Source organism: Convolutriloba macropyga, chromosome 2 (genome assembly GCF_964194025.1).
Source record: "Convolutriloba macropyga chromosome 2, txConMacr16.3, whole genome shotgun sequence".
In the NCBI taxonomy this organism is placed as follows: Eukaryota; Metazoa; Xenacoelomorpha; order Acoela; family Convolutidae; genus Convolutriloba; species Convolutriloba macropyga.
In genome coordinates, this window is record NC_134469.1 from 68,989,739 (window position 1) to 69,014,260 (window position 24,522).

General features: G+C 35.4%; 1 protein-coding gene across 4 annotated transcripts in view; it reads right to left on the minus strand.

Moving 5' to 3' along the window:
* Positions 1–24,522, minus strand: part of LOC142334651 (uncharacterized) — a 148,532-nt gene that overhangs the window by 42,253 nt on the left and 81,757 nt on the right. For all 4 annotated transcript variants that reach the window (XM_075382856.1, XM_075382857.1, XM_075382859.1 and 1 more), the window contains 4 exons: positions 22,667–22,845; positions 19,362–20,159; positions 15,450–16,020; positions 2,327–2,563 (listed from right to left, as the gene is read on the minus strand). In XM_075382856.1, the coding sequence (XP_075238971.1) occupies positions 2,327–2,563; positions 15,450–16,020; positions 19,362–20,159; positions 22,667–22,845 (1,785 nt within the window). The remainder of the gene's footprint in view (positions 1–2,326; positions 2,564–15,449; positions 16,021–19,361; positions 20,160–22,666; positions 22,846–24,522) is intronic.

The following is a 24,522-nucleotide window of genomic DNA, read 5'->3' on the forward strand; positions in this document are numbered from 1 at the left end:
ATTATTGCTTAGCCGCTATCAAAAACGAACATCCGGCGAAAAAAACAAGAGTGCTGGGGGTGTGAGGGGGTCAAACTCAGAACCCTGACTTTAACGCCATGCATTTATGTCGCCTCATTAGTTTCGGTTAATCGCATACTTAGAGACTGTTAATGTGTAAGTCTCTCAGAAAATTGCTCCTACTTCACGCCCTCCGGCTTTTACCTGTTTATCCCACTTTTGAGCACGAAAAATCAAATTATCGCACAAAAAACTATCACACATTAGTTGGCAGCACCAAAAAAAGCATTAAAACAATCAGGGCTAATATAATTGCTACAACATTACTTGAGAGCAATTAAATATAAGTCGCATTGAAGTGAAATACAATCAAAAGCTATTAATTTTAAAATGTTTAAACCGAACATTATTCATCATTACGCAAGGCCGCATTTGATCCCGTCAAAATTCCAAAAACAAGAACAATAGAACAATGTAAAACGCAACCAACTAACGTCAGGCAATTTGCTCACAAACGACCGGCAAGTTGTTGACGTCGGTAGTAGCCAGCTGTTACTTAGGGATTCCAGCATTAGACGGTGTGTGAGCACATAGGGAGATTAACATTTCATTTTTGAGACGAAAAGTTAGGGGTCAGACAAAAAATCGGTCTAGCGACAAACTGAACAAAAATACCAAGACTAATATAATTGTTACAAACTTCGTTTGAGAGCAACGAAAAACGAAAACTAAAACTTAGAACTCAAGAACACACATGTCCCAGCGACTCAAACAAAAAATTGTATTTCTATCTTGTTCGAGATAGAAGACATTGCAAAACAGTGCAAAATTTAAATTAACAACCAACCAAAACCTAGCCCCAAAAATATTTGCGGAAATATAAATCAGCCAAAAATTCTGAAAATTTTCAGCGCTGCATTATATTCAATGAAATCGATTGCAAAAAAAAAGAGAAAAAAGCTAACGTAATTAATTTTGTTAACAACTAAAAAGGAAGAGCCATAAAACAAAAGCCATGAAACAAATTACTTACTAGAATGTGGATTTCGCGCATCTTGTAAAAAAAAGAAGAATTAAAAAAGACTAAATCATAATTTTTTAGATCGAATTCAGTTTTAGTTTTTCCAAGGCGTGTTTCCGAGGCGTGTTGAGTGGTTCAACGAATAAACACGAATGAACACAAAAACTTGCTCTACTAACCGTGATAACTCCTCAGCTCTATTCAACTCCAATTAACTCGGATAAGCTCTACTTGTGTTCATTTACACGAATGAACATAAAAACTCGCTCTAATAAGAGTAATTAACGACGTAACGCACGCAATTCAGTCGAAATTGAATGACGGAATGAACAAAAAGCAGATTTCAAGTGATCGTGAAGTCATCTAATTTAACAAAAATCTTGAACACGGAAGAAAAACAGCACGGAAAGCCCTAAATTAGCCAAGAACTCAAAACAAACAATAATAACTGTGAATCTCATCAGTTGTTTTCCTCTGTGAATCTCATCAGAGGAAAACAACTCTATATCACAAAGTGTATATAGTTGAATGAGCCGACCAAATTTTTAATTCCTCAAAATCTGTAATGTCATTAAATTTCATAACAATTTTGAAATGACGCTTCAAATCTACTCGCTTTTTCGATTTCTTTAGTACTCCAGCGTGATTAAAGTCACCACTCTAATTTGACTTCTCACTGATGTGAGAAAGTCGATGCGAACAGATCTTAATACAGCGCACCAATTTAAAAAGTAGATGAGGCAGCTACTAATAATCAGAATTTAATTTAAAATTCTTCTCCCTTCAAATTAGTGAAAAGAGGTTCAGGGATGTCCTACAGCATATTTTAGTCAGTTGCGGTTTAAACTTTATTGGGAACATTTTCACCTGCAAATGAACTCGTTTCTAAAAGAGCCAGTTTAACTCTATATCACTGTTCGAAAATGGTCAATGTTGATAAGAAGCCATCAACTATTTTTGTTTCAGCTAACACCAAACCTGTAGAAATGCTCCTATTCAACCAATAGAATAACTAATACTTAACTACAGTTCGTAAAAACCAACACATGTTCGAGGCGTGAGACACACACGACTAAAACAATTGCTTTAAACTTCGTTTCATGGGCAGTTAACAATTCAGCTCGATGGCCTTAACAATCGCGAGTAAAAATTTAATTAAAATTTAACTATTAAACGCCAAAATTGTCACAACATCCATAGAAGCCCACCCCACTCAAAAATCTGAAACGATTATTAGCTTTTTATTCTCCCTCCCACCTCTTCGTTTAGTTTCTTTTTGCTAAAATTGACTTTGCCAGTGTCTACCTGGCAGGCTCTTCTGCAGAGCTGAATTAGAGGTCGAATCAACGGCAGAATCAGTATCATCCATGGGGTGTAATTGGTCCCCTCCGCCGCCTTCGGTATCTGTGTTAGCACTCCCGCTGACACAGCTCAGATCCATCACAGGGCTGCTTGCCTCCTCTTTCATGACAGCAGAAAGCGCCTCTCGTTTCTTCTTCTTCTCCAACTTGGCTTGCAACGCCTGCATTCCGGGACCAGAGGCTGTAATAGCCATTAAATATAACAAATTGCTTCCAGTAATCATTTAAGCAATTTGCTTTTACAAATAGGTTCTCTATTTACTGTGAGAGCACTAGGGGGCCGTTCAAATTAAGTATCTCAGCAGCTATAAGATTATAACTCATAAAATGATGACAGTTACCTTTTTACATAAAATATAACAATGAGGCTGGGCAATGTGCGTTTTCACATGATCTTCTGAACGCGGTCATTCAAATTTTACGCTTAATTATCTAGCAAATGAGGAAGCGAGAAAACTTCAAAAACTCACATTGTTGGAAAATAATTGGTGTATGAGCACAAAAAAATTGTTTAAATTCAAGCCACCAAACGAATTAAACAATGCCACATTAAAGGGCCCATGAGATCTTTTTTTTAAAGAGATTTTTTAAAACCTCATCAAGTCAAAAACGCATCTGGTAAAATCTACATTAAACAAATAAACTTGTACTTTACTAGAAAAGATATAGGAAATTGGGCCTCTAATTCGTGATACTGAGTTTATAATTCTATATATCGTTCTTCGCGCTTTCTTTTCAAAGGAACTATGCGAAAAAGGTAAAAAAAGAACCACAAATATTGACCAGAATAAAAAATTTTTATGTAAACGCAGTCACAAATCAAATCACTAAAGCATCAGCCAAAACATCAAGAAGTTGATCAATGTTTGGCTTGCCAAAAAGTTGAAGGGATCTGTCATTAATGAGAGTAAGTTACAAAAGTACAAAAATAACATTAAAAATTATTTCAGTCAGCAAAAAATCATTAACTGTTCTTTTGTATTCCAGAGGACGCCATTAAAGCCTGTCATTATCCAGAATGTCAAAAAATTACAAAAAAACGAAAAATAAATGAAAAACATAGCCGGCAGATTGCCGGAATAGCTGCGAAAGAATAGACCTGCCTGCCATATAATAGAGATAGAACAGATACAGATCTAAACTGAAAAAAAATTGGACGCCGTTCAAAAAACTAGGCTAAAAAACATTCAGCGATAAATTAATAAAGCTTGTTCAAATTCATTCCACAGAAGCCTCTTATTAGGGACTTTTACTGCACATATGAGTTCCTTTGACCTTAAACAAATTCAAATTAAACTTAAGTTTAAAAGCGCAAAAGTCATTTTATTGAGTGAGGTAAGTCACCTATGATCATAATCTAATCACGCAAATAACCTAAAATCTTTCGCTAAAGTGAGTGAGAAATGACGTCACGCGCGAAAATGCCGTTATAGAGAGGAAGAAGTCATTCAGAAAATTTGACTTTTTCAGCTTTGCTGTGTAAACAAATGTAAAACGAAAAAAGAGCGTCAGACGAAGAAACAAAAAACATAGCAGGACAAGTCCTGACAAACAATTCAAAGAATTTTCATTGACTAAACAGAAAAACTAGACCTAGAATGGACTATGAGTGAATTGAGAAAACCATTTTTTAAAAAATCAGAACAAAAAAATAAGAAACAAACAGAAAATCAATGTCAGAATGCCGCATGTGAACAAAAAAACAATTAGCGAGAAATGAAAATTTAATTCAAACAAAAAGCTAGGCCTAGAATGAGCTGTGAATGGATTGGGAAAACCATTTAGAAAAAAATCCGATCCGAAAAATCGAAAAAACAGTAAAAATCAGAGTGAAATTGCCGCATGTGAACAAAAAACCACTACCGAGAAACCGAATTTTTGTTCAAACACGGTTTTCTCACTCTACTTTAAAATTAGAGCGAAAAAAATTCACGCCGCAAAACCACTCGCTTTTTCGCTCCATTTCCTGTTTCGGCGTGACCAAAATCTCTACTCCAATTTGACTTCAAAAATCATGAAAATGTGTGAACAGATCTTAAAAAAAAGACAGCGCCCCAATACAATTCAAATTCTTTGAATTGTAAAAAGCAAGAGCACCGCAATATAGCTATGCTCAGCTTACAGCTTCGCAGCTATAAACAAAAATTCAAATTAGCAAAAAACCGGTGTCGAAGCCGTTAACATGCGATATTTGACTAAAACATTCAAACTAACTCAACTGCGCATTATTTCAAAGCGAATGGGATATGTCATTAATATTATAGTGTGACAAGACAAAAAAAACCTCGAAAACGGGAAAACCTCAAAAAAAAATTCACAAAAATTTAGAGTATCAAAGCCATTAGTTAAAACATAAAACCGCAGTAAAAAATAAATTTTAATTCAATAGAAGAAGGATACAATTGCATTTAGTAAGAAAAAAAGACTAATTGACAGAAACGATATACAAACATGCTGAGATGTTATATTTTGTTTAAGAACGTTAAATTTTGATTCCACGCATTGATGCTTCTATTAGCTGCTCTTAAATACCCATGAGATAGAGTTATTACTCAATCGACCTTATCTCTTTGAATTAAAGTACAGAAAAATCAACTTCAGAGTGAGCAAGTGATTTTTGAGAGTGAGGAACGTCACGTCTGACACAATATTTAATCACCCGAATGGGCAAAAACAATCGCCACTAAGGGTAAATATGACGTCACGTACGCAATTCAGTTGAAATTGCATGAGCTAAGGTGATTGAAAACTGGTGATTGTGACGTCAAATGGTCGTAACAAAGTTCCTGTTGAGGAACTTGAAGAAAAACCAAGAAAAGGCAAATAATAGCCTCAGCTATCGCTCTGCGGCTATTAGAAAACAAATAAATTAGGTCATTAAGTCATAAGAGCCATTTGTTAACAACCAGAAGCATTGTATAGGCTCCTTTATACCGCCTTCTTAAGAAGCAAATATGATATTTGGTAAGTGACACTAAGTCATGGGCCTGCAAACAGAATAAATGCAGGTATGACATATGATTTAAATAAAAGATTAGCTAATTGGAGGTCGTGCAACTCCCTAAACTATCGTGCAACTACTTAAACTAACCAAATCTATCGCCAGAAAACCGGAAACGACTTCAAACAGTCGTGCAACAAAAAACTAACATAGCCGGCAGATTGCCGGAATAGCTGCGAAAGAATAGACCTGCGTGCCATATAATAGAGATAGAAAAAGATACAGATGTAATTTGAAAAAAATCGACGCCGCTCAAAAAACTAGGCTAAAAAACATTCACCGATGAATTAATAAAGATTGTTAAAATTCATTCCACAGAAGCCTCTTATTAGGGACCTTTACTGCACATATGAGTTCCTTTGACCTTAAAAAAATTCAAATTAAACTTAAGTTTTAAAGTGCAAAAGTCATTTTATTGAGTGAGGTAAGTCACCTATGATCAAAATCTAATCACGCAAATAACCTAGAAACTTTGGCTAAAGCGAGTATGAGAAATGACGTCACGCGCGCAAATGCCGTTAGTGAGAGGAAGAAGTCATTCAGAAAATTTGACTTTTTCAGCTTTGCTGTGTAAACAAATGTAAAACGAAAAAAGAGCGTCAGACGACGAAACAAAAAAACCAAGAGCACCGCAATATAGCTACGCTCAGCTTACATCTTCGCAGCTATAAAAAACAAAGTAGTAATAGATTGTTAGAAAAAACAACTAATTATTAGTTAGGATTGTGGTTAGGTGTTGGGGGGGGGGGTAGGAAGGTGGGGAGGGGTAGGAGTGTGGATTGGGGGTGTGGTAAGGTAAGTGAGGGGTAGATAGCTGGGGTAGGTGTAGTTAGCAGGTGGTTTAGGTTAGAGAGGGGGTTAGGCAGGGGGTCTGATTGTAGTTTAGATAGGTAGGAGAGACTTCGATAAATTAAAAACGACCTTTTCTCACTGAGTGGAGAAGGGGGAAATTTCGAGGGGGTGTAGCATAGAAATGTTTGGGTGACGCAAAAACCACCAACCTCTAGGGGCTCAGACCCTGGAGCTGCAGGATGCGAGTCTGTCACCTTAACTACTAAGCCACAATGACTTCGATTCAATTTCGCTGATAATCGCTTTTATATAAGCAATAAAGACAGCAACTTAGATCGCTCAAAACTGACGAACTCAAACATGAAAAAGTCAATGCAGACGTCAAAGAAAGCTCAAGAACAAAAGCGCAAAAACTGTTAGCACAAATGTGGCATAGCACGAGGGTTTGATAGGTGTAAAAAAGTCACACACGTTTGAAATAATTGCAATAAAAAATACCCCATTTCAAAAGACAAATGTGGGTAGGTGGGGCGAGGGTTAGGCAGTTGGAGGGGGCAGGTTAGATGGTTTGGAGGGTAGGTATTCGAAGAGACGCAAATGTTCGAAAAAAGAAAGAACTCTAAATTCAAGTCTTTCAATTCAGTAGAAAGGGTTGAAAAAACTTAATGCAGCTTAAAAAATCAATGTAATACTCTCTTCGATTCGTAAGAAGATAACACGACTAATATAATTGCTACACATTTCGTTTGAGAGCAATTAAATGCGACGACAATACAGACGACAAAAAACTATTGTCCTTCTTCCCTTTTCACAATGAATTTTACGTTGAAAGCAAAACTCCCTTTTCAAAGAACACTGAATTTCTCCAATTTGCCTAAAGTTTTCATTTTTAGTGTTTTGTCTTAACTTTTCAGTTCTCGTCGTAAACTTCGGCCAATTGAAGGCAGCTGCTTAAAATTCCGAATCTGAGAACAATTTATATCACACAAACCCCAAACATTCAAGGAAAGTATAAATAACTCGAAAAGTCTAAACGGTCATTTAAAAATTTTGCATAAGACATGCGACTACGATACTGGCTTCAAATAACAGTTAATATCTTCGTTCTTTAGCAGTTAAAAATTTACTTTCACGGAACATTCTCAGCCTTTTATTAAATTAGTTTTAATAGGGAGCATTTCTTATAAAAGGTGCCGGGTCGTGGGTTAGGAAAACACCATATCTCAAAGGACAAATCTTTTGAGACGGTGGAGGTCGTTTAAAAGCAAAAAGTATCCACTCAGTTTCTACCCCAATAAATTTGACGGTGATAATAAAACAAGATGCCGTAACGTACTCAAGAGAGTTGTTATAACAGCAGACAACGCCGAAGCCAGAAAACAGCATTCGAGAAAAAAAATGTTAATAGCTTTTATCGCCTGATAGACAATGTTAGTAGAAATACATCAATCATGTTCTCTCAATCAACAGCGACCTCCCAATTGATAACTTATCGCAGAGGTTACGTTCAATTCCATGATCCTGAACTGCGGTCAATTTCTTGCAGTAATTTGAAGTTAGGAGCTTAAAAGTTATACTAAACATAACCGAATAACGTCGGGTAAATTGCTCTCAAACGACCGGCGAGCGGTTCGCTTCGTCAGCACCTAGCCACCGTTTATTTGGCTAGCTTCAGCTTGATTGAAGTGGTGTGAGGTTAGGGTAATAGATGATGACATCACGCCGCAAAACAGCCGCTGAAGTGCGGCATCAACAAAAGAGTTAAGGAGAAAGAGGGGAAAGAGTGTGCGAGAGATAAAACATGAACGAGAGAGAAAAGGAAAGAAACACCAACCAACACATACACGCACACACACACACACACACACACACACACACACACACACACACACACACACACATAGAGAGAGAGAGAGAGAGAGAGAGAGAGCGCTAGGAATTATTTCCATGTTGAGAATAGACTCTGCAACTTCTAGTTTTCCAGGCATGTAAGAAATTAAATCGTATAGAAAAAAAAACTGTAAGTGCAAAATTCAAAAGAACAGTTTCCACATCTCGCAGTGAAGAAATGTTCACAAATAATTTTTGTCTCTGAATTTCTGTCATGTAACCCATCTGCAAGACGTAAAAAGCGTCGTTGACCAGTAATGATCGTTAAACTCAAAAATGCTCGAAAATTTTAAACAACTGCAAATTTTACCAAAATCTTTCCAAAATTTATGATAATAATATCTTCGGAACCATTTCATTGTCTCAAAGGATTAGTGAGTATCCCTATTGCAAGCCTGAAACACTTTGACTGGCTCATAAAGAATGGCTAAAAGTCGAGTCATTAAAATATGGATAATCCTTCCATTAATTCCAGAAACAATGCAACAGCTTACTATCAAACCTCGGAGGAGGTCCCTGGTGCACAAAAAATCAAATAAATTCAAAAAACTTAAAAAGTGCAAAAAAGATCCATAAACTAGGAACATAATTTTTTCGAAAAATTGAAACTAAATTTCATCAAAAAATAACTAATGCTGGAGTCATTAAAATATTGATAACCCTTCAATTAACTCTAGAAAATATGCAACAGCTTACTATCAAACCTTGGAGCTTACTAAAAAACAGCTTAAGTTCGAGATGTTAAAATATTGAAAAAGAACCATTACATCAAGACAATATACAGTAACCTAATATCAAACGCTGGAGGAGGTTCCTTGGCTCTTGAGGCTGGATAAACCTAAAAAATGACAAAAAATTCTGAAAAAAATTGCAAGTTTCATGAAAAAATCGATAAAATTTGTGATATTAAAAAATTGAAAACTATTTCATTGCCAAAAAATTTTCCAGTAAACTACCATAAAATCCTGTAGGAGGATTTCTGGCTCCTGTGGCAGAAAAAACTTAGATAATGACAATAAATATTTCATAAATATTAATAATAAATAAATATAAATAAATAAATATTTAAATATAAATAAAAATTTCAAAAATGCAGGTTTTATCAAAAATTGCTAAAATTCGTCATGTTAAAATGTTGAAAACCATTCCATTACCAGCAAAAACTATGCGGAAACCTAATATCAAACCCCTAAGGAGGTTTTCTGACCCCTGGGGCTGAAAAACACTGAATAATGACAAGAAACGTAAAAAAAAATTGAAAAAAATTGCAAATTATGTAGAAAAAAAATGCGAAAAAACGTTATCCTAAAATCTTGAAAAGCATTCCATTAAATTGAAAAACTATGCAGTATCCTATTATCCAACCCTAGAGTAGGTTCCTAGACACCTAGGGCTGATGAAACTCAAAAAAGACAAAGATTTTCAAAAAACTAAAAACATAGCTGGCAGATTGCCAGAAAATAGCCGCAATAGATTCGTAGATCGGTAGTCTAAAAAAACAGTAAAAAAGACAGACCAAAAAAATTAGTCTTTTCATTGAAGCCTGATCTGTTATATTTTGATTGAAAATCTGTATAAGTTATTGCTGCCTCTATTAGCTGATCTCAAATAACCTTCATTTAGAGTGACACACACCCATTTGACCGTATCTCTTTGAATTAAAGTAAATAAAAGTCAATTTCAAAGAGAGGAAGTCATTTTTGAGAGTGAGGTAAGTCAAGTGTGACCAAAAATTTAATCACGCGCTATCGCTGTGCGGCTATTAAAAATTGTGAAAACTAATATAATTGCGTTTTTAGCAAACGGTTGTTCGTCGGTAGATAGCCAAGGGAAGGGGCGGGGGAGTGAATACAGCGGGAGATAATGTCTCCAAAACAGCTTGAGAGGAAACAGAGCTGAAAAACTCTAAGAGCACTTAATGCCCGCTGGGCGCTACCTGTTTATCCCGTTTTGAAGGACGAAAAGTCAAATGAGTCAGACGAAAAATCAGTCAAGCAAAAAACGGCATAAAAAAGATCGACAGGACTAATATAATTGCTACAAACTTCGATGGAGAGCAATTAAACATCAGAAGTAAGCAATCACTCAATAATTTTCCGAAAAGAAAATAACAAATAATTCAAATAGCAGGTATCGTAAAATGGGCTTCATGGATTTATCACGTTTCTATTTTGATTTCGTTTTTCAATGATTATTCAGTTTTGATTTCGTTTTTGCCCGACGAAGTGAGAAACATAAATGTACACATCCTGAAAAACAACCCGAAGAAAAGAATGAAAAACTTATAACCACTGTACCTGACCCGAAAGACCAATTGAACAAGGCCAGCCAAACAGTCTAGAGATACCGAAAAAAATAAAACCAAAACTTTTCAGAAGTCAAAGTTCAGAAGTCATTTTTCGGTTAAGACACAATTGATCTAAAAGTAGAATAAACGACGTTACGTACACAAATCTTAACTGAAAAGCAGCAGAATTCGCCGAACTTGAAAAAAATCAATGGTCGCAAAAATCATCGATGGAGACAACGAATTAGAAAAACCACTGTCTCCAATAACAGCCGCTATCACTCTGCGGCTATTAAGAAAATGAAAACTGTAAATTTATCAAAAATTTCTAAATTTCGCATTATGATATGTTCAAATTCATTTACTTCTCTCTCAAATCTGTCCAGATACTCATCTGCAAGATCAAAGAAAACTTCACTGGCCCTAAAAAATCGTGATCATAATATTTTCAGAACCATTTCGTTCTCTCGAGTTTATCTAGAAACCTACTTGCAAACACACAAAAAAGGTTTCACTGGTCCAAAAAGAATGGAAAACTCGTAAAACTCATAGTTTTCAGACAATTTAAAAAGTGCAAAATTTATTTTGAAAAAAGTAAAATTCATGACATTTAAATCTTGAAAACCACTCGATTGAAACTAGAAACTAAGCAGTGAACTATTATCAAAGCCTGGTGGAGGTTCCCCGAAAAAAAAATGAAAATTGCGCTCTTCAAATTTGTACCATCAGTCAAACCGGCACAATTTTTTTCGGGCGTTTCATTTCTTGATTCAAATGCACTCCAATAAAATAAGATTTAAAAAGACTCTTCTCCAACATTCCTCCTCGAGTTGTAGAACAACGCCCCATATAATCCAAAAAGACCAATGCCAATTATATTAAGCTGTCGCAGCTATTAAAACGACCATTAAATTTCTTATTATCGTTCCAACCCCTCTTGAGGGGCGGAGGAAGTAAATACTCAAATGGGGATGTTTGTTCAGATAATTTTGACCGATCGATATATTCATCATACAGAGATGTGAGTGGTATCATTAGAAAGCCCGTCCAGCGTAGAATATGAAAATAATAAAAAGATTTTCTTGAAATTCGTTTCCAAGAGCGAGTTATCGATGTTTAAATTTTTGTGAATAATAGGCCGATTTGCTTCATTTTTATTTGCATTTTCCGGAATTTCTGCTAAAACTGTTTTAAGAATTTTTCAAATTTTTAAGAATTCAGCCTTTTTCATAAAAGAAGCTACTTTAGTCCACTTTGATTAAATTAGCCGGAAGTACACATCCAAAAACCACTAACACAATTTTTTAGACTCAAAAGGGGCTATTCCTGCTTCAGTTTGCATTGAGAGAGAGAGCTGTGTAGTTAGCAAAACTTTATGCTAACTTGTTGATTATCAAAAACGCAGCAATTAATTTTGATTTTTTAACTAACAAATTATCTCTATCTATAAAATTCGCCAAATTAAGTGCTCCTAATGGACGAACAGCACTACCAGTGCTAGTAGTTTTTAAATAATTTTGGAGTGCTACAATCAAAATAATTCGGGTTGTAATCGGTCTTTTTTTTTAAAGAATTTCAATCTTTTTTATATTAATTATAGAACAAAACATTTCAAATCAAAACGCACTTGTGATAGGTCCAGTTTGCTTCCTAATCACTTCCAAATTAAATTATCTAAACCTTTTATTGAAACCTTAAGCTCGTTTTGACTTGAAAACAATTTGATTTTTAAATAATGGATTATTGATTTTTGTCTCTATTTTTTCTTTATTTGGTCAACTGGTAGCTCAATGTCAGCAAATAAATAATGCTTCCTCTTTCTACCGAATTAGAAGTTATTATTTATTGCTATGTATTAAATAAGTTATGGTTTTCTGACTTTGATACTACTAGAATTCAGATTTTTTTGGCAATCGCCCATTTTTCACGTTTTGTCGCTTTGTCACATTATCACATTATTGACAGTTCATATATCACATTCATGCCGTTCAAAAAATTCACAATTGGATATATCAAAGTCCATAAAGATATAGATTATGGTTTTAACGGCTTCGACACACCTTTCTCAAAAAATTTAATTGAAATTTTTCAATTTTGTCTTTTTTGTCTTAACTGTCAATTTTGTCTGACTGTCATTTTTACTGTCTTTTTAGCTCGTATGAAATTTCCTTTATAACGACAAGTTTCATTGGCGTTTTATGGAAGAATAAAAAGCCGATATTCTGATAATAGTAGATAGCTGATGGCTTTCATGACTTAAAACAATTGTTCTCGATAATTAAAAGAAAACACTTTTTAACTTCGCAATTTTGTTGTTCTTGTTGTCTATTTTTTACCTATTGGTGTTAAGGTGAAAAGAAAAGATCTCACAAGATATTGGTGTCACAAAATCTTTTGTTTTTAAAGAATTCGTTATGACTTTACAGGCTTCGGCACGGATTTTTCACAAAAAAAATAATTTTTGTAATATTTGACGTTCTTTTTGTAGACGTATGACATATTCCGGATAAATGCAGGTCTCAAGGGCTAACTTTGGACAAATATACGAATCCATTAAACTATTCCAGTTTGTAATTAATGGCTTTCATGACCTTGGAAATAATTTTTTTCGAAAAATACAAAAGTATTACTTAATTTTTCCCTTTTCCTTTTTGTCTACTTGTTACCCAGTCTCATTAATGAGAGGTCACATGCTGCAAAATCAGTGTTCGAAGAAGGGACAATCGAACAATTTTTGAGGTGCAAAATATGGCTTAACAGCTTCGACAGAGTTTTCTGGTAAGTTTTAATTGAATTTCTGTATATTGTCTATTTGTTGTTTTTGTAGCCTCATAAAAAAATGAAACAACCGACTAACAACGGGCGAATTGCTCTCAAACGACCCCGACGAGCGCTTGGCTTCGTCATTGGCAAGGCACGACTTAGTGAGGCTATCTTTAGCTTAATTGAAGGGGCTAAGTGAGCGCAGCGGGGGGTGCAGCGGTTGGCTGTTGGGGTGGCAACAGTTGGGGGGGGGGGGGGGGGGGTTGTCAATCTCTAAGAACCGCCCTTCGCACCATAAGTATAAGTGTAATTAACAGAGTCTATGAATCACATAGTTGAATACTAGTGAGCTTAAAGGCTCTAGGAGCACTTGATGCCCGCCGGGCGAAACCTGTTTATCGCGTTTTTAAGGACGAAAATTCAAAAGCGTCAGACGAAAAATTGTTCAAGCAAAAAATCGCATAAGAAGACCAGCAGGACTATTATAATTGCCAAAACTTTCGTTTGAGAGCAAATAATAACGACGAGTAATAATGCCCTTCTATAGAAGCATAGGTAATCGTAAACCTGTGGGATATTTTCGGTTGATTTCTAATGGTTTTAATTACTTTGAAATTAATTGTTTTTAGAAATCATGAGCGGATTTTTAGCTTTACTGTTTTTGTTCTTTGTCTAAATGTGACCGAGCATTATAGTGGACTGGTTCCATATCTTATATAGTAAATTACGAGTCATTTTGTTTAGTTTCAGCTTTTTCTGACCCTATTTTGACTTTTTCATTAAATTTTGTTTTTTAAAATGGACAAAGTTTTGGATGTAATTAAGGTTTGTTTTTGTTGTTTCATTTTGCTGTTTGTCTTGAATCGCTTTTCTAATAATGGCAGCTCCCATCAACCTAATGCGGCATTTTACTCCACAGTTATTTGCGTTGGAGGCATCTTTTTGTTCATATACATTTTTTTTTGAAAATTTTTTGAATATTGGGGGGTTTTATACCTGTTCATTTGGTAAACACATGCCAAAAATGTGGATGAGCGAAGTAGAATGTTCATGTGCAAACGCACAAAACCAAGCCTCCTTGTAAAAACTGTTCTCCTCGCCATTTATAATCCATATAACTAAAACATACCCGGCAGATTGCTGGAAAAGAGCCTCTGTTGATTCCAAAAACCATGATTGGGATTGAAAGAGAAAAAAACTTTTGAAAAAATTATTTCTTTACAAACAATTTTAAAGTGCAGACTATTTTGATGTCATTTTTGAACTGAACATGCTCCTGTTTCGTAGTGAGACCACACAGGGGCTAGTATCAATACCAATAAGCATTAGAGATGGTAACTAAGAACAACGTTTGAGTAACGGGCAGCTAAAATCGGGCTTTATGGGTTTATCCCGTTTCTATCTCTGATTTCGTTTTTGATACAGACTGCTCATTTTGAATTTTTTGCTGAGCAACTGCTGTCTAAAAACACTTTTATCAGAATGAGAGGAGTGAAACTAGCCTAGAGAAGTCGAAATATTTCACGCAAAATGTCGAAAAGGCGGCAAATTGAGGTAAAGCGAAAAATTTTCATTCGACGAAGTAAAAATAGCAGGAAAAGTACTGACGTACAATTTAAAGAATTTTCATTGACTGAACAAAAGAATAGATCTAGGAGTGAACTGGGAAAACCATTTCTAAAAAAATCAAAAAAATTTGAAAAAAAAACAGAATATCAAAGTTAAAACGCAGCAGGTGAACAAAAAAACTACCAACGAAAAAATTAAATATGGTTTATACAAATAAACTAGGCCTTGAATGAACTATGAATGGATTGGGAAAACCATTAAGAAAACAATCCGATCCAAAAAATTGAAAAAACAGTAAAAATCAAAGTTGAAATTGCCGCATGTGAACAAAAAATCACTAGCAAGAAAGCGAATTTTTGTTCAAACACCGATTTCTCACTCTACTTTAAAATATGATTTAAAAATTTCACGCCTTAAAACCACTCGCTTTTTCTCTCCACTTCCTTTTTCGGCGTGACCAAAATCACTACTCGAATTTGACTTCAAAATCATGAAAATGTGTGAATAGATCTTGAAAAAAAGACAGCGCCCCAATACAATTCAAATTCTTTGAATTGTAAAAAAACAGCAGCGCTATAATAGCCGGCTGAGAAGCTGAGGCGGCTATTAATCATTTATTGAATTACTTGATTATTACTTAATTATAACTGAATCATTGAATTTACTTAATCCGTTTACGTTTTATGTAAACGTAAAAGCCGTCTAGAAATATCGGCGTCTGTTTTAATTTGTGATAGTGAAACACAACGTGAAAGAGAGAGATACCTTTTGAGTGTGAGACCCCGCCCAATTTCGTCCAAGATGACCTGAGGTGGTCAGCGTGGGGATTGCTCTCGCGAGTATTGGTGAGCTGCATGTCAGCGAACTCTGGCGTAGGAGGGGGTGGCTCCAATACAACCTTAGGTGGAGTCAGCGCTGGAACGAGAAGTGTTTTAGGTGCAACGTGCGAAGTGGATGAGTTGGAACCATCTCCACCTGTAGCTCCACCTGCCAAGGACGAGGAGGGTGATGAGGCCACTCCTAAGAAACCGCCTTGCGTGTACTGACGGTAGTAGTAGTTGAATAGTTGCGCATATTCTTCTGCATGATTAGCGGCAGCCGCAGCCGAGAGAATTGAGCTATTGATTTGCTGTTGCTGATTATGGCAGTTTAGAATCTGGTCCTTGAGAATGGCAGAGTCTGCAGATAAGGATTGAATGATGGGCGATGTGGAAGCCTGTTGTTGCCCAGAACTGATGTTCGGAGATACACCAGAATTGGCATCAGAAGATGCAAAAGAAAGCAAAGCAGGCATGGGAGGAACTCCGGATACGTTAGCTGGCGTTGTATTAGGCCCCTACAACAAAGGCTTTACAATAAGACCAAATAAAATCTCAAAGGCTTCCATACAAGACGATGCATAAACGAACTTTAAAAGGCGCTTGAAAATGAGTTCCTTTGTCCTTGAACTAATTCAAATTAAACTTAAGTTTAAAGTGCAAAAGTGATTTTATTGAGTGAGTATGTCACGTATGAGCAAACTCTAATCACGTTATTGACTGAAAAACTCTTACCAGAGAGAGAGAGAGAGAGAGAGAGAGAGAGAGAGAGAGAAATGAGGTCACGCGCGCAATTGCCGCTAGTGAGAGGAAACAGTTATTCAGAAAATGACACTTTTTTTGGCTTTGTGGTGTGAACAAAGTAAAACGAAAAAAGAGCGTCAAAAGACGAAATAAAAAAACATAGCAGGACAAGTCCTGAAATACAATCCAAGGATTTGAATGAAAAACAGGCCTAATATACATGACCAGCAGATCAATTGAACAATCCCAGCCAAAAAGACGAAAACTCGAAAGTTGAGAAACTAAAAGAATCAAACTAAACAAAAAAAACAATTATTCCTAAAACTCTTGAAGCTTTTAACCTGAAGGCCAATTATGACACAATGCAATATAGTCATTAACTCACGCAAAAGACTTGAAAGAGATTAATTTGACACTAAAGATAGATAATCTTGAAAAAATGACAAATGCTTCAAAAAGAAATGTGAAAAATGCTTCAAATGAATAGGAAAAAAATTAAAGATATTTTCGAAAATGTCTGGAAAAAATGTTCAAATTCATCTTTGCTCTGTGGAGTTCTGTCTTGTAACTCATCTGCAACATTTAAAAAGTTTCGTTGGCCAATAAAGATAGTTAAACTCAGAAAATAACAAAAAAAATTCAAAAAATTTGAAAACAATAAAAAATTTAAATTGTAAGCTTTATTTAAAAAATTACTTATATTTGCAATCTAAAAAACAGAAAACTATTTTGTTGCCACTAGAAACTTTGCAATAACATACTAGCAAACTCAATAGCAGCAAACCCTGGCCACTGAGGAAAGAGACTAAAATTTCAGGAAGTCAAAGAAATAATTACAATTTGAAAATCGCTAAAAATCGTAATATTAAAATCTTGAAACACATTCCCCATTACAACTAGAAACTATGCAGTAACCTATTATCAAAACCTAAAGGAAATGTTTTGGCTGTTCAGGTTAGAGAAACCTAAAAATTGACAACAATTTTCAAAAATTTGAAAAAATTGGCTTATGCCATGGCCAATTAAAATTTTGCAGTAAACTATTATCAAATCCTAGACGAGATGACTTCTTGCCCCCTGGAGCTGGAAAACTTGAATAATGACAATTAATGTCAGAAAATTGGAAAAACTGCAAATTTTATCAAAAAAATTGGTAAAATTCGTGAAGTTCAAAACCATTCCATTACCGCTAGAAACTAAAAAATAACCTATTATTAAGACACCAAGAGCTGAAACAACAAAAATATTCAAAAAACTTGAAAAAATTTTGAAAATTAGAAAAAATTACGGTGTTTATGTTTGGTGTAGCAATACATATAGCTCTTAAAATGGCCATAAAAAGTAATTACGTCTTGCAAAAGACATTTACCAACTTTTACAAACCTCAATTTCAGACTGGTCCAACAAAAAAGACGAAAAAAACCGAAAAAATTGCAACATTTTGGGCTCAAAAACTTCTGAAAATGACCTGTTAACCTTGAATTACGGCCTTCCCAGTAGCTTCACCACTCTAAGTACTCGAAGAACTACTAAGCGCGGTTAAGGGCCTCTAATGAAACTTGATGCCCGCTGAGCTTTACCTGTTTATCCCGTTTTGAAAGCTCAAAGTCATGAAAAAAGGTGTGAAAACATCTTACAAAAATAAAAAAAGACAGAGCACCAATACAATCCAATTCTTGGATTGTAAAAACAGCAAGACAGGTTCTGACAAACAGTTCAAAAAATTTTCAATGACTAAATAAAAGCTAGACCAAGAATGGACGATGATTGAATTATGAAAACCATTAAGAAAATAATCAGATCAAAAAAATTTAAAAAAAAAAACAATAAAAAATCAATGTCATAAAGCCGCATGTGAACAAAAATCCTCTAGCGAGAAAGCAAACTTTTGTTCAAACACCATCCTGCACTCTACTTTTAAAAAGTGCAAAGCATTTTCACGCCACAAAACCACTCGCTTTTTGGCTCCACTTCCTGTTTCGGCGTGAACAACACCATCAATCCAACTATATGACTTCAATAATCATGAAAACGTGTGAACCGTAGCCGAAGAATTCGGAAAATCGTAGCCGAAGAATTCGGGAAGTAGGGACAACTCTCAGTAGGAAACTGACCATACTCACTTAACTGAAGCACCTGTACATTGAATACTAAATATTTTGAAATCATAACAGGAAAATTTAAACGAAAACAAATTGAGAAAATGAAAAAGCATCTGAAAAAAGTTGAATCAAGTTGCGACTCCCGAAGTACTGTTAAAAAAACTTTGTCATACAAAGACAGAAAATTTTTGCATCAATATAATACCATTTGACACAATGTAACAAAAAACAAGTGAAGTGAAAATTAAAGGCCAAAAACAAAATCGATACAAAATTCCGCATAAAATCCGAACAAGATTTACTACAAAAAATAACCAATCTCCCAATCCTTAATGAGAGAGCAATTGTAACTGGATTTTAGCTAGAGTAGTCATGTTTTCGATTCCTTGCAAAGAAATATTAAATAAGACAAAAAAGCAAAGATGGAAAAACGTTTACAAAAATTTAAAAATTGTATATTTTATTTAAGTGAAGTTCCCTGTCTAGCTATAAGAGTCATTTTATTGTAAAAACACCTATAGAACTGTAGTTAAATAAGAATGGATCAAGAGAAAAGAAAGCGAAAACCATAAAATTAGAAAATAGGCAAAAACTTAAAATTAAGACAAAAATTTGCAAAAGTTGGAACAAATTTACTCGATTTTCTTTGACAAAAATAATTCAAAGTTACAATCGATTAAATTGGGATACAATCAAAAATGCTAGAACAGCTAATTTTAATCACAAAAATTCCCGAATGCCATAAAAATTTAAAGAATACAAAAAAGCTGAAACCCCTTAAAACAAGGCAATTTGGTAAATAGCTGCAAATTGACACCAAAATAGTAAAACTCGATTCAGATGGTCAAAAATGCTTCCAAACGCACAATTACCAGTTTAGATTACCAGTTTTGAGGAAAACACTTTTGACTGAAAAAGGTGGAGTTAAAACCAAAAAAAAACTACTTTCAAAAAGCCGTACGTGATCAAAAAGCCGCAGCTGTAAACTCCGCTTATAGCTATAAAAAACTCACCAGTATACGACGCAAAGGAGGGTGCGAGTTGGATTCCGTTGACGAATGTTCCGACTGTTGGTGGTGCTGCTGTAGTGCGCTCTCAGACAGGTGTCGGTACAGGGGAATTTGATTACTAGACATTGCCACTGCACTAGATAGATGATGCTGATTAAGATGCTGCATCAGAATGGTGGCTATCGCTGGATCGGCAGCCAGGGACGGATCCATTCTAATGCGCTCTAAAATCTCAGAGGGAGACGGATGCATGGTGTTCAGTTTAGAAGCGTCGTCTGTGGGGGCGTTTTGGCTACTCAAATTTTGACTGGAAGCAACTTCCATGGGGACATGGGTGTGTGGACTAGGGAAGAAGGGCGGCTGGTTCAACAATTGACGCTGCTGTTCGATTAGTTGTTGCAGGTTGGGAATGAGTCCGGTTGGGATTTGGGAGTTGTTTTGCACTGCTGCAGCAGATAATATTGCACTGATAGCGGCGGCATTCGCGGAAGTATTGGCGACCGAATGCAAATGTGTGGATTGTTGGTCAGGGGGTGAGTGAGGGGGCAACAAAGAGGCTCCTCTGTGTTGCTGTCCGTGGACACCTTTGAAGTCCAAAATGGTTCCATGATAGGAGGATGATTTAGATATACCCTGGTGAGGAAAAGTAGGTGCCTGTCCCCCAGGCACACCCGAGCTACCAGTCGAGCCAAATGGGCCAAACGAGTGGTACGCTTGTTTTCTGACAGCATCTGCAGCATAGTTGCTCCCCATTGAATTACCATCCATGACTTGCGGAGACACACTTCCACAGGAGGAGTTCTAATAAAAAAAGTGAAACGTCAACGATAGCTTAACATTGACAAGTAAGAATTTCAGATAGTTGCCTTCACCACGAAATTAAGGCTCCTTTGCGGTTTAGGTGAATCTCAACTTGAAGAATAGTAAAGCTCTTAGAATAACTGTTCAGCAACTTCATGCCCTGGGGCCTTATATTCGAACTCAAAAACGAAACTTATTCATAAAAAACACAAGAAGTTTAACAAAAATGCTTCACAATTCGTTTGAGAGCAATTAAAACATCAGACCTGACCTTTACTTTAAAAAACTTTCATCGGTTAAACAAAAAAATAGACCTAGAATGGACTAAGAATCAATTGGGAAAACTATTTCGAGAAAAAATCCGGTTAACAACCTCGAAAAAAGTAAAACGAGTCAAATGATAGACGTGAAGAAAATCAACTAGCGGGAGAGTGAATTTTTGTTCAAACACCTATCTCTCACTCTCACTCCTATCTCTCACTCGCTTTTTCGCACCACTTGTTTCGAGGGGAAAAATCACTTCAATTTAACTTCAAAAATCAAGAAGTGTGACCAGATCTTGAAAAAATAGCCGGGAAAATTCCGGCAAGTATTTCTCTCAGTCAAACAACTACGTTTTCAAGTAATTCGTAAATAATAAAAGAACTAAAACACAGTCAAAAGTGAAAATAGCCCGAAAACCAGCTGCACTAAAAAATTCATATAAAAATTCACAAGAAATTCTCAATAACTTTAAAAGTACACCTTAAGTATATCGGTAAAACATTTTTGTTCAAAAATGGAAACATTTGTGAGCCTGACAAGCCTTTCCTTGTGCTTTTTCAGCAGCTTGATTGATTCAGTTGCATAGCAAAACAAATTTCTGCACTTGTAATATTTATCACAAGAACACGAAAATCTTTTTTCTATGCAACTGAATCAATCAACCTGCTGAATAAGCAAAAGGAAGGAAAGCCATGTCAGACTCACAAACCTTTCCATTTTTGAACAACAATACTAAAACGGAAGGAAATTGTCAAAAAATAGTTACAAAATTTGTACATTTTCCGCCATTTTTCTCAACAAAAACACTTCTTTAAACCACAAAATTGGTAATGCTTTTGCAACAAAAAATACTCTGAACAATAGGCGTCGTTTCAATTACCAATAAATGCGATAGAACAATTTGGCCACGAAGCCAATTGCTGAAAACTGGAACAAAAATACCATAAAACTCGAATTAATTATATATATTTCTTGCAAGCACTATCTTAACATGCTTAGAATTTTAATTTTAGCCTATTCAAAACGCTAAACCGAACAAATCTCAACAAAAAAATCTGCTTGCTAAAGCCACAGGTTAACATTTTCTGTTCCTTTACGGAAATGTGTTTCACACCTCAATTTCTCACTCCCTCGAGAACAACCAGATTTAAGAAGAAACAACTCTGTTTTCGCTCTTTTCACAAATTAGATCAAGACTAAAACCACTCCCAAATATTCCCTGCTTCAAAATTTACTCCATTAAAATTGATTGAAAAAGACCTCTCTAATACTCCTCTTCGAGTTATAAAACACAGGTCAGAAAAATTGATCTCAAAAAACTAGCGGGAGCTCAAATCTATTAGTGTTCTTAAGTGCGGGGGTGGCGAAAGAGCAACTAACGAGAGCTTCAAATGATGTCATTATAGGTTATTATATACCACTATTAAATTAAAATAAAAAATACATCAATTTCGGTGCAACTTTCTTTTTAATTGTAGTAGTGAAGCCACTTGTGTTCAGCTACTGACACTTGTGAATGAGAGAGAAATTTAGATTACGCAGAACAAAGAAGTCAAAGGAGCGAAATTCAATCAAAAATCAAAACGTCAAGCAAAAAATTTTCATAAAAACCGAAAAGTTTACAATAATTGCTTCAAATTTCGTTCGAGAGCAATTATACTGAACGGCAAAAGTAAGTTAGCACCCTCTAGTATTACGAAGTAAAAATTCAATTCTTCAGGCAATATAACTCCAGTTTAAAATCAATTTTCGAACAGAATTTGCACACCAATGATCCCCTTCACTAGTCCTGTCGACTACCTATGAAATTCGGATAAAACGCAAAGTTCCCTTACAAGAAATCCTAATGTAAAGTTGGTGAATTTCATTCAAGCTTCACAGTAAAAGGAAAGTTGTCACAATGTAATATGTTTTCAGGTTTGTTCAACTGTGAATAAATCGTGACCTTGTGAGAACTTTCTTTTTATTGTGGAGCTCATCAGCTTTACATTGGGATTCTAAATTACATAGGTAGGTGAGAGGACTAGTGTAGGGGATCAGTGTGATTTTAGGTTGGAGTAATATTGCCTAAGAAATGAATTTTTACTTCGTAAAACTAAGGGGTGCTAACTTACTTTTACCGTTCAGTATTAAAACCACGTTCGCAAGAAACTTTGCTTGAACTAATTAAGTGTTCGATTTTTCCCGAAAAAAGTTACAAAATCATTGTCTTGTTTTTGATCTTGCACAATAAAATGCCTCACCTCGTCCGACAGTCGTACACGAAGTGGACTGTGAAATGTGTGATTGGGATTGTCAGGGTGAGAATGTGTTTGTTGCCGGAGGACTGACAAGTGATTGCCACTTGACACTCCATCTCCTCCAATGCCCATCGCTCCACTTGACCCCACTGCCGCAGCTGAGCTTTTACGGGCTCCAAATTCTGAACATAAATAGACAAATCGAATGAATTTCTCTCAACGACAGCCGCTGGCATTTTAATTTAGAGGGGTTGTAGCTCAGAATGTTTTACGGGAGCAAACAATCTAACCACACGCAAAAACGGTCAAGCAAAAATTTTGAATAAAAGGGACGCAGACGTTTACAAAAAATGCTTTACATAAAATGTTTACAAAAAATTTTGTTCGAGTGGAATTAGCAGAAAACTTCACACAAAAGTTCAACGTTACTGTGCATCCGTTGCAAGACAGAGAAAGAATCAAACTATTCGGAATAGCTTTTAATATGAACTTCACTTCACTGCCTTCCCGGGACAAGAAATCAGCCAATCCATTGCTGGCATTTTGGCGACTACTAGCCAACAAACAAGTTTGCACAACCAAAATGGGAGGCTCAACTGCTGAAAAGCATTTCCGACAAATTACCAGAAAATATCCACCGTTGGCCCTCTTGATGCATATCGTGATTGAATAATAAATGTTCTAATTTGGCGTTAAATCAAATTCTCAAAGTCTTTTAATTCGTTTAACTCCAAAAATCAAGCTAAATTCAGCTTCTAAACAGAAGGCTATTAATTTTAATAGTAATGCTCAAATTCTCAAAATCATCAAATTCTCTTGACGCATATCGTGATTGAATAAAAAAATGTTCTAATTTGGCGTTAAATCAAATTCTCAAATTCTGTTAATTCGTTTAATTCCAAAATTAAACTGAATTCAGTTTCTAAACAGAAAGCTATTAATTTTAATAGTAATGCCAGCGAGAAAACGCTTTAAGGAACTTTGATAACCTACAGAACCATGACTTAATGACTGGGCTTTATCGATTGATCCTGTTTCATTTGATTTTGCTCTTAACCTTGACTGTATTGATTACATTGCGGAATTCAATGAGTATTCACATGAAACAGTGAGTGAGCTAACAAACGTAAAATAGTGACCTATGTAAACCAAAAAACGTAAACCAAAAGGTAAAGCAAATTAAAAAAACCAAGCCGGAAAATTCCGGAAACGACTCGAAGTAGAAAAATGACAATCCTCAGTGACAAATTGAACATTCTAAAACCTAAACCTCCTAACGTCGAATGAATTGCTCTCGAACGACAGGCGGTGGGGAATCTAGCTTAGAATTCATTTTATTGCAGCAAAAACTGCTATATCATCTGATCAAATTTACTTTTAGTTGCAACTCCAAAAAATATATCCGCAAAAACTACTAAGACCTTGTAGTACAACTATTTGCAACAAAATGCTACCATTTGACAGAAAATCAAACAAAATGAGTTCACACAGAGAAAACAGAGGAAAAGAAAAGAGAATGAAGGACAAATAAAAAAACTAAGTAAAAAACACTAAGTAAAACAATTACGTGAAAAACTATAATAAGTATTACGTAAAAAAAAACTATAAAATTATGCAACAATATGACGAAATGCAACTTCCAACCATGATTCTGGGGTAATTGACATTTAAATCTGCTGGTATGTCAGTCATCCAACTAAAACTTGTCGCAGAGAAATAGAACAACAAGTAAAAGATGCATGGAATAAAAAATCTGAAACAAATTTTGTATAGGTCATATCAGTGAAAAGTGCCACATCTAGAATTCAAATATCACTTAAAAGCAACAGCTCCTAAATAATAGAGAAAATGGACCACGA